Raw genomic sequence first — 11000 nt, 5'->3', positions numbered from 1 at the left:
AATAAATCTGAAACAAAATTCATATTAGAAATGTAACTGAAACATTGACATATTATTCAATAAATTGGATGAAAAAAAATCAAAATTGTTCCTCTCGACATAATACAAAAAAATGATATAAAATCTTTAGGCAAATAGTCAGAGCGAGCAATCAAAGTAGGATAATGGGACGTCAAACAGTGGGACGCGCCCCACATGGGAGGTCAAGACAATTTTGAGGGGCGTGAAGCTAATTAAAAATAAATATATTTGTTAGATTTGACCCTGCCCTTTTTTTGGATATTTACATTTCTTTATTATGTACAAATGATTTTTGAATAAAACATACTTTCGCCTTACTATCTGTTATTTGTAGCTTATTGTTAGCTGTTTTTTTTAGGTGGGCCGAGAGTGATGAATTCTTAAAAGTGGTCGCGACTTAAAAAGTTTGAGAACCACTGAAGTAGAAGATTTATTGTATGTTTTGGGATTAGATATAAAAACTGATGCACAATTTTCTTATACAGTTTGTATTGCGTTCCGAACAAGACTCTTTACAAGCTGCCACTGATGTCCCACGATATGTTAGGCGTTACTTTATTTGAAAGGACTGAACAATTGCCTAGAGCAGTGGTTCTTAAATGGTGGGGCATGCTCCACAAGGAGGGGACAGGCATACACAATTTTTTGAGCGGTGTGAAGCTAAAAAAAACTATTTGTTAGATTAGATCTTGCTCGCCTCATTTTAGATATTCACATTTCTCTATTGTTTACGTTCCATTTATTATGTACCCATATTTTCACATACTTTCGCTAGTTATTTTTTAGGTGGGGCGAGAGACCTGAGGAATTCTAAAAAGAAGGCACAGCTTAAAAAGTTTGAGAACCACTGCCCTAGAGAGTAAAAGCTTCTTCGTGTTATGCACTGAGTAATGATAAGATCATTTATACATTAGAAATAATTGGAGTAAGTATACAAAGTGGACTTCATGGCATAATTATGTTGGCTTGGGAAAAAGGCTTCAACTACAAAACATGATTATTACAGATGAGCATTTTCACATGTTTATTGAGCTTTGTAGCAAACTCAGATTGATAAACTGATTTATATTATTTTAAAAATCACTTAAAATCAAAAATAATTGAATTCCCAATTTTAGGCAAAATTTTTCCCAAAGTAAAATATGTCATTCTCAGTTAGTATTGACAAGTATTAACCATTGATTTTTGAAATTTTTCAAGTTGTGCCCCCATTTTTAAGACTTTGTCAAGTTTCGCGCCCCATCATAAAAATAACTAGCTAACAATGAGTTACAAATAACAGATAGTAGGTTTTATTCAAGAATACGTGGTTGGAATGTAATTTTCCAAAATAAATAAACGTAAATATCCAAAATAAGGCAAGCAATCTCAAATCTAACAATCTTCACACACCATCTAAAATTTTTCTATGCTTCTTTTTTGAGGAGTGTCCACTATTTGAGAACCACTGTATTAAACAAAACTAAAGACAAATATTGTAAAGTATTAACAAAACATAGAGAGACGAAGCATAAAATTAACAAACTATAGTACAGTGGTTCCCGACCTTTTATGGCTTGTGGCCCCCTCCCAGAGAGTTTTGTCATCACAGTAGTATTTTTATTGGTAGATTCTAGTAAATTTTATTGCTTATTTTATATTTGTACTGAAGTGTTACTCAATTGTAATTGCATTTGTGGGAAGTACCACAACATAAAAACTTGAGAGGGCATATGCTGGTATTGGACAGTCATTTAATTTTGTGACCATATGAAGCATGAGCATTACATACCTGTTAGTATCTGAGCATATCCTTGGGTCGCGAGATTTCAAAAATTTAATTATTTAAATATTTGGGTTGATTGGAAAAAGGTTGGGAACCACTGACTAAGTCGATTCCATATCGATAGTGCAAATAGTATTGGATTAGAGATGGAAAAATATTTGAATTCCAACAATCAAAAAAATGTGGACAATAGGAGTGAAAAAAAAGTTATAAAAAACCTTGGGAAGATTTAAAAAAAATTTCGTGATTTTTTGAGTATACTTCCAATTAAAATAAATTCAAAATGTGGTACAGATTTCAAACTTCAATGTTATACAAAGTTCAACAGCAAAATAAAAAATTTCAGTCGTAAAACATGAGGAGATCATCTAATAATTGGTAAAACACATAAACACAGATATATGATTTGAAATTTAAACAAAAAAACTCTACTCTGAAAAAAACTCTACATTAAACAGTTATATTCATGAAACAACCCTTATTTTTATCTCTTTCATTCAAATCCTGATGGCCAGTCCATTACGCCCTGGACACAGATAATCAAAACGAATTGGGTATATGGTAAAATAAATTTCAGATTTTAGGAACTATTAGAAGATTTTTCATTTTCAGAATTGCCATTTTAAGAAGTGACAATTCACACCCAGTTAAAACAATTCTTCTTCAAATTCCAATTACTGTGAAAACACAATTACAAAGAGCACCAACAACTTCTTTCTACCTATTCAATTCCCACCAATTTCAATTCTCTTCAAATTAACAATGAATCCAAATTTTCCTGTTAACCTAATTTAGAACATATTAAATATTTGATATTTATATGAAAAGGTAAATTATTCGGTATAAGCTATCCCAGATCTTGAGTGTGCTAGAAAGTGCAGGTGAACCACTGGACTGACCAAACACACTTATCTGTGATAACGAAATTGTGCACATAAATAAGCTGATCCCTAAAAGGCCATTGAGTATGTGTTTTACAAGTTGTTCTTATGTTTATCATTAGTTACGCTGTTGCACATCGAGTTATATTATGGGATGACGAAAAATTTGTTAAGCAAAAACAACAAAATCAACAAGCTTTAACTTCTTTCCAGATAAACGTAGAAAATGCAATAGAATAAATGATCATAAGCTCAGATTTTTACCTACACCATTATTCCATTTTGCTCGTCTAAAGGAAAATAGCTAATTTGACACAAAGGCATTTCACAAAAATGTTTTCGTTGTTTAAGCACTACCATTTCATTCATTCCTTTAATAATATATTAAGTTTCATTAATCAATTCAAAGAAAAGAGGGCGTCGGGAAATGCATTGATTCTTTTGTAAATGTCTGTTTTTCATAATGTTGAGTGCGTAAGTGGGTTTTCAATGTGACTTGTTGTCTGAATGTTTTCCCACATTCTTCACATGAAAACGGTCTTTCACCAGTATGGATTCTTCTGTGCTGAACCATACCTCCTTTGGTGGTGAACCCCCTACCACAAAAATCACATACAAATGGTTTTTCACCTGTGTGTGTTCTCTGGTGAGTCATAAGACCACCTTTCCATGCAAAACCCTTCCCGCATATGTCACAACAAAATGGTTTTTCTCCGGTATGTTTACGTACATGTGCTTTCAGTGCATGTTTATTTCCAAACTTCATTTCACATTGTCCACATGCAAAGAGCTTTTCTGGTGATGTATGAATCATCATGTGTGCTTTTAATGTGCTCTTTGTGCTGGTGGCTTTTCCACATACATCACACTGATATGGTTTTTCCCCTGTGTGTATTCTCATGTGATCTTTCACATATGAACCTTGTCGAAACCGCTTGCCACATATATCACATGAGAAAGGTTTCTCCCCAGTGTGTAGTCTCATATGTGTTTTCAAAGTCACATCACGAAGAAATCCTTTGTTACACACTTCGCATGTGAATGGTTTTTCCCTTGTATGTGACTTCATGTGTATTTTTAAATTACCTTTGCTAACAAAATCTTTTTGACAATATTCGCAAACATAAAGTTTTCCATCATGCTCTGCCCTCACATGTTCATTTAAATCAGTTTTGGCAACAAAATCATATTTACACCTTTTACACTTGTATGGTTTTTCTCCAGTATGTTGCTTATTATGATTTTTCAGAGCTTTCTCACTACGAAACTCTTTGACACAAATATCACAAAAATATGGGAGAACTTTTGGCAAAGCAGGACAAAAATGAGCTTTGAGGTAATCAGACCTTCTGAATGTTTTCTTGCAAAGACTACATGAGAATCGTCGCCTTTCGTTATGATCATCTATTTTATGCTGAACCAAGTGATCTTCATGCTCAAACACTTCCCCGCATCTTTCACAAGTATATAGTTCATCAGGCACCCTCAGAGGTAAAGTCTGGGCAGATTCTTTCTTAATTTTCGATGCACAATCAGCAATAGCATATATGCCTATATGTTTGGCTCTATGAATCTCCAGTGTCTCCGAAGTACTGAAGACTTTCCAGCATTCATTGCAATGAAGTACTTTAGGGTCTGCATGTCTCCGCATGTGCCGTTTTGCAAGTGTCTTTGTTATGAATTCTTTTCCACATAGTTCACATAAATATGGCTTTTCTTTACGATGAATTAATTTATGTTGATCGAAGTAAACTTTATGCTTGAATGATTTTCCACAAAATTTACAGAAAAACGCCTTTGAATGTGTAGTAATTTGATGCTGTCTAAGATGCTGAACAATTTCGAAAGTCTTACCACAACGATTACAAATATATATATTCTGACCACTATGTCTCCATTCTAAGTGATTTAGTAATCCTCCAATCCAAAAGAATTTCTTGCCACATATATCACACGTATAAGGCCTTTCATTTTCATATAACCTTTTATGATATTGTGAGGATGAACTTTGATGGACTGACTTTTCATATAAATGGCAATAAGGTGGTCTGCCAATATGTGCAGCACGGTGAACTTTTAAGCTTTTAGCAGTACGGAATCCTTTTCCACAAGATGTACAAGTGTAAGGTTTTGTTTTACTATGTAATATTATGACATGACGAGTTAGGTACAGCTCTTTTTTAAAACGTTTCAAGCAAAATTTGCAAGAATAAACTGATAGCACTTTATGTATCGACAAATGTCGCTCCAAAGAGCCTTTGTAAGAAAATGATTCACCACAATGAGCACAATTGTATGGTTTTTCACCAGTGTGCATTCTGGTATGAACCAGAAGTGAACGCTCTGACAAAAATGTTTTTCCACAGTGAGAACATGAAATACTATTTCTGCTTGATGGTCTTTTTCCAGCAGGTTTTATTTCAACAGGTTTCTGGCATACCCTGCAGGTCCTTACATTTTTGTTGACTGTATCTATTTTTTGACCTTTTTGTAACAATCGCTGCTCGCAGAATTTGCAAAAAGATGAGCTCAAGCTTATATGCATGTGCATATGCAATTGTAGATTTCGTAGAGTCAGAAATTGTTGTCCACAAGCAAGGCATGTGTGACTGGCTTCGATTTCTCTATCACTTGAAGTCTGTAGTTGATTTGTGTTTATATTTTCTACTCCATTGTTCTCAGCCCTGCTATCTACAGGCACTGTATTATCAGCATGTCTTTCAATGCATGCGCTTTCTAAAAATTGAGTTTTGCGATCATTATCATATGTAGTTGTTGGATCAATGACTGAATTATCAGTAGTACTGCCCTCTACTTGCAGTGTTGATTCTTCAACCTGCATTTCAATAGGTCCGTCTTGAGTCTTGCTTTCCTCACTTAACCCATCATTCTCGTCAGATTGATGTTCATTGTACAAAGCACTATCCTCAGTACTTCCATCTGCTGGTATCATTGATTCTTCAGAATAAATTTCAGTGGGATCACTTTGAAACTGGGTTTGGTTTTTCATCCCCAGTTTCTCAAACTTGTTAGTTTGAGTATTAGTTGCTGAGTTGCTGCCAGAAGCAGAATTTTCAGAGCTATCCTCTACTGGTAGCACATCTTCATCAACATACATTTCAACAGATCTTTCTTCCAAAGTTTGATTCAATGTTTCACTGTTCTTGACCAAAGAATGCTTCTCAATACTGCCTTCTAGTGTTGACAGTGATTCATCAATACCATACTTCGTTTGTAGCATAAAAATATTTTGTTGTGGCAGTTCTGGATGAGATTTTGAGTTTGATTTGCCATGTTGTGCTTTACCAGAGTAGTTCCGATACTTCAGGTCATCTGTACTTTCAAGACTCTTAGCCATTTGTCCCAAAGAAACTGTGTCAGCCTCCTCAGTCCCATCCATCATATTCAGTATACTTGATCTTTCAGTCATGTTTCTATTGAATCAATTAATTTGAAAACTATATACCTAATAATAAACCTACAAATTAATACAGATAAAGATCAGTAAGATAATAAATATTAATACAGCTTACTTTTACTTATTCTTTTGTGAGCAAGGTTTTAGACCAGGCATGAGCAAGGTTTTTTGACCATGGGAACAAGAATTTGAAAGTTATTTGAAGTTACATTTTATGAACAATATTTTCAGTGTTAGAATAGCAAAAGTGGAAAACAATGATCCTCGTGTCTGAGATAAATTTACGGTAATCAAAATCTTAACAAACTCCTTGAGCTATTTTTTAGCTAAAACATCAAAAATATGGTTTTAGTTTCGTTGTGACAGCATTAGACGGGCCGGATTGAATTACCCAACGGGTCGGATTTATTCCACAGACCATGTCAGTTCTGGAAGAACAGCCACTAAAATGTAGGAAGCACTGCATTTTAGTATGATCAGAATCTTTCCAGTTCGGCACCTAATTTCAATATATACTGTGCGATGTGTTTGGCATAAAGCAGGGATGTGCAACAGGTGGCCCACAGGTCACAACACCCATCCATCAAGCCGTTCAGTGTCCCCAACTCAGACATAATATTTGTATAAATTATAATAATGGTTAAAACCCGTAACAAATACATGTTAGAATTAAATTACTGCATAATAAATGGAAAAGGTACAAATGGAAATATTAACGAACAGAGGAATACCGAATAAAAACTACGAACGGTATGTCTGATTACCTTTGGTGTTTTGCCGATTCAGCAGAACCTGACAGGTACCGGAAAACACAGCTGCGAAATAACCCCTGCACGTACGGTGTAGTACTTATCACATTCAAAAATTATTTCAACATTCGGGTTAATAGTTTGTCCAAAATGATTGCCGCTTTACAACTTAAATTTACCGCTCAATTGTTAAAAATAGTTAATTCTGTGAGTATGATTCTACTAAACTAACATGATCTGGTTCTAAACATATAAAATTATTAGCGCATATCAGCATAACTGGACAACAGGGACACAATTTTTCTACCCGTCTTATTGGAAACCTATATGGAAAAACCCCTTTTTTGAGTGCTAAAAATAGACATCGTCCTATTTGCTATGTGGACTTATTAGCCGGGAAATACAGTATTTATAGCCGTCATTGTTACGGTTACGATATCCAATAAATTGTCAAAGTTGGAAAAACGAGTCGATTTATTAGAAAATAATTTCTGGCAAATATTTTTGATAGCGATAGTTAAAAGTATCGATCCTTTACCAGGATGATTTTTTGTTGCGCAAAATAATCCAATCCATGGCTGGTACCAGCATTTAAAATGTCATGCAGTATTAATTTAATTCTGTTCAACGTAACTCATGGTTGTATCGACAATCTGTGGACATAAAATGTGTGGTAAACTGACAGATATTATTAAATATTGATTCCTATTTTCATATTGATAAAATAATGAAAGTATTAATACCAAATACCACGGGTATTTGTGGACATGAAATACGTGGTAAACTGCCCAATTATAATTAATTTCGGATTCGTATTTACAAAATAATAAAACCATTATATTTTCAAAATGCAACGGCGATCTGTGGCCTTAAAATGTGTGGTAAACTGCCCGATTTACCAACATTTGAGTTATGATAATAGAATTAAATTAACACGGTAAGGCATTTTAAATAGTGGTATCGGTCATGGATTCGAATATTTTGCGCAGCACAAAATCATCCTAATAAAAAGTACATACTTTTAAATACAAACTCATGGCAACCATTATCCAAATTAGTTCCCAAAAAGCGGGATAAATATAATTTATTTTTCCGATTTGTGACAATTTTTTCGTGAGTACGAAAATAAGAATGAGTCCACCCAATTAACCCTTAAAATCATTTGATTTGATCTTGCCCGCCTTATTTATTTTGGATATTTCTGTTACATTCACATATTTTTACCGCGTTTTTTTGAATAAACATACTTTCGCCTTACGATCTGTTATTTGTAGCTTATTGTTAGCTAGTTTTCTCTGAAGTGGGGCGTGAGACTTGACAAATTCTAAAAAGGGGGCGCGGCCCAAAAAGTTTAATAAGAACCACTGTTTCACTGAAATACTGTTAAATTTTGGTTTACATTTCTATCAAGATTCATCTTATCAAGACCCTGAGATTGTCTGAAACTTTTCCCTCATTGAGAAAGCCATTGTGCCATATTTTTTTATTCAATATGTGTTGGAAGAAGTAAGAAATAACAATATGTAACATATCACATTGTTACTATCTCACATAATTTAGCATCAGTATTATTCAAGTTATTAAGACACATATTATTTTCATAATGCATTATGGCACTTATTGCGTCTTTCACTTTAATAACGCGTCATATGCGAGCTTCCACCGATATCCAACTAAACAAACTGACGAAAAACTTGGAAATGTGTATAATGTGTTGAAAATTTGGTTGCAGTTCTTTTTAGCTCCGACATGGGCAAACCATGGCCCGCGAACCGAACCCAGCCTGTTGGGCAATTCAATCTGGCCCGCCAGCTGCTGCAACAACCAAACTAAAACCAATTTTTTATTGTTTTAGCTAAAAAAAATAGCCCAAGAAATTTATTGAGATTGCGATTAAATTTAGTTTGGGCATGAGGCTTATTGTTTTCCAGTTTTGCTTTTGTAAAACTGTGAATATTGCTCATAAAATGTAACTTTTTACGTTACACTTAAATGACTAGCCAGTCTAGGTGAGCAACATTTTGGGACCTGGTACATAAACCTTGCTCGCCCCTACTCTTGAGGCAGTTACTATATTTATTTTTTTACTTCATTAAGAAGCTCTGAGAACCATTATATTGTCAGTACTCAAGTAGTGTGAGAACCATACTACCAGGTTAGGGTTAGGCTATAATTTTTTTCCAATTTTCTTTATTTTAGTTTTATCACAAGTTCGAGGACTGTCTATGTTATCCAAGTGAATATCCCTCTGCCCATAGGTTTCAGTCCCTTTACACAACTTGATGTAAAGTAGGTGAACAAAATTAGTTACCTCCATATTGGTACACACACTCCTGGAGCACCACAATGTCAATGCAGAGTCAAAATCACACTACAGTTTCCTACACTAAACAGAAACTAAACAACAGTAAGACAATATAACAATATTATCCGATAGCCTATACGTTACAGTCCCTGAGTGGAATTAACACATATCAACACATTTCTACGTATAGATTATAAAAATCTCCTATTCACAGTTAACGGGTTTACATAACCTAATGAAATTTAGCAACTATATTCTTGATTGTCGTAAACTGCCCGATGAAGTCTGACTTTGGTGAGACGAAACGAAACAGTAATATCGTAAATTAGTGCTACCCACTACCCACTACCCACGTGCTACCCACATCAGTGGGTAGCACGATTCTTGAATTACATACTATAGTCCTGCTTATTTCTGCTGCAGCATACTTGTATTATACGCATGTTTATCCTTAGTAAGTGCAAAGGCATATGGGAAAGATAGTCTTGTCTAGCTCCAGCTGATATAAACAATGTATTCATATTTCTGAACAGAAAAACACATGACATGCATCACTTCATCTTTAAAATGCTTTGACCTCAATAAGGGAAAGAAATGAAATATTTAAGTTTATCGGAATTGATGATATTCATTAAATTCTTAATTTAGTAAATAATTTCAGAAAATTTTTATACAAAGATTTTGTCTAAAATCAATCAAAACAATTTAAAAATCAGTAGAAGATAGAACACCAAACAAAATGACACTCTTGAATTGCAGTATAGCCCTATTTATTTCTGCTATAGCATCCTTGCAGTATACACAAGCGCAAAGGCATAGCATCCTTGCAGTATACACAAGCGCAAAGGCGTAGAGGAAGAATAGGGAGTTAATTTCATGTAAACCCAACCAGGGGTCTCGTGTAGTTTCGTACCTAACGTACTTCTAGTGGGCGTAGCATAACAATTTTTTCTGATATGTCAATCCTAACCCCCATCTGACTGCACCATCCAAAAATTAAAACACTACGACATCACAATCACGTTATAGAGCTTGCCAAATATACGCATGATCGACCGAAATGACACTGGCGCCGACGATAAGGAACTGACTGACGTTATCGATATCTCTACTATTGGAATCGATGCGACGAGAAAACTAGAGAAACAACTGTTCGATTTCGCGTGCTCGTTCGCGACTCAAGTGCATCTATTGGATATTTACCCAGGCTAATCAGTGTGGGTAATATGTTTATGTCTCAGTCTTTTATTAGTGATAGTTGCCATTTTCTTTATTTTTCGAAGTGCCTAAATATGTGCCTAGCATATGTGGTGACCAAGCGCGTGCGACTGCCTTTAATACTACGTTTTAAATATTGTTATTGAGTTTGCCCGTTGCAATTTGCGTTTTCAACATTTAATTTGACCATTTTTAACTAATTGATTATGTTTTTAAAAGGTATTACGCCTTTTTTACTTTTTTTCCAAAGTGCCTAAATAAGTGCCTAAAAAGTGCCTAATTTGCAAGTGCCTACTTTTAGTCCGTCCCGTAAGTTTGCCCTTCTTCAAATATAATATAATTTCGAAATTCAATTTTCTTATTTTTGAGTTTCGACGGTCAATTTCAGGCTTGTTTACCGTCATATCTGGTAACACTGGTTTGAGATATTATTGTTCAGTTGATTTGGAATCATTTTCCCGGCATTTGTGTCATTTTGTGCTATCAATTGCCGGACTCTGAGAGGTTCTGGTGCTGAGGTAAATGTGGATATATGTATGTTAGTAATCTGTGAGCGTTTAGAATGCCTTAACTTACCGTATAACACTGTCAGAACGCCAGCCCACACTCGTGTGACGCTAGCCCACACTCGTAGGATGCCAGC

General features: G+C 34.8%; 1 protein-coding gene across 1 annotated transcript; it reads right to left on the bottom strand.

Moving 5' to 3' along the window:
• Positions 1-6: 6 nt before the first annotated feature.
• On the bottom strand, positions 7-6161 carry LOC120344067 (uncharacterized). Its single transcript, XM_039413150.2, has one exon. It carries the CDS (start codon positions 6095-6097, stop codon positions 3071-3073), a length of 3027 nt encoding a protein of 1008 aa, XP_039269084.2. The 5' UTR covers positions 6098-6161; the 3' UTR covers positions 7-3070.
• Positions 6162-11000: the final 4839 nt, after the last annotated feature.

The sequence above is a fragment of the Styela clava genome, chromosome 5 (genome assembly GCF_964204865.1).
Source record: "Styela clava chromosome 5, kaStyClav1.hap1.2, whole genome shotgun sequence".
Lineage (NCBI taxonomy): Eukaryota > Metazoa > Chordata > Ascidiacea > Stolidobranchia > Styelidae > Styela > Styela clava.
This window is presented reverse-complemented; position numbering and strand designations above follow the sequence as displayed.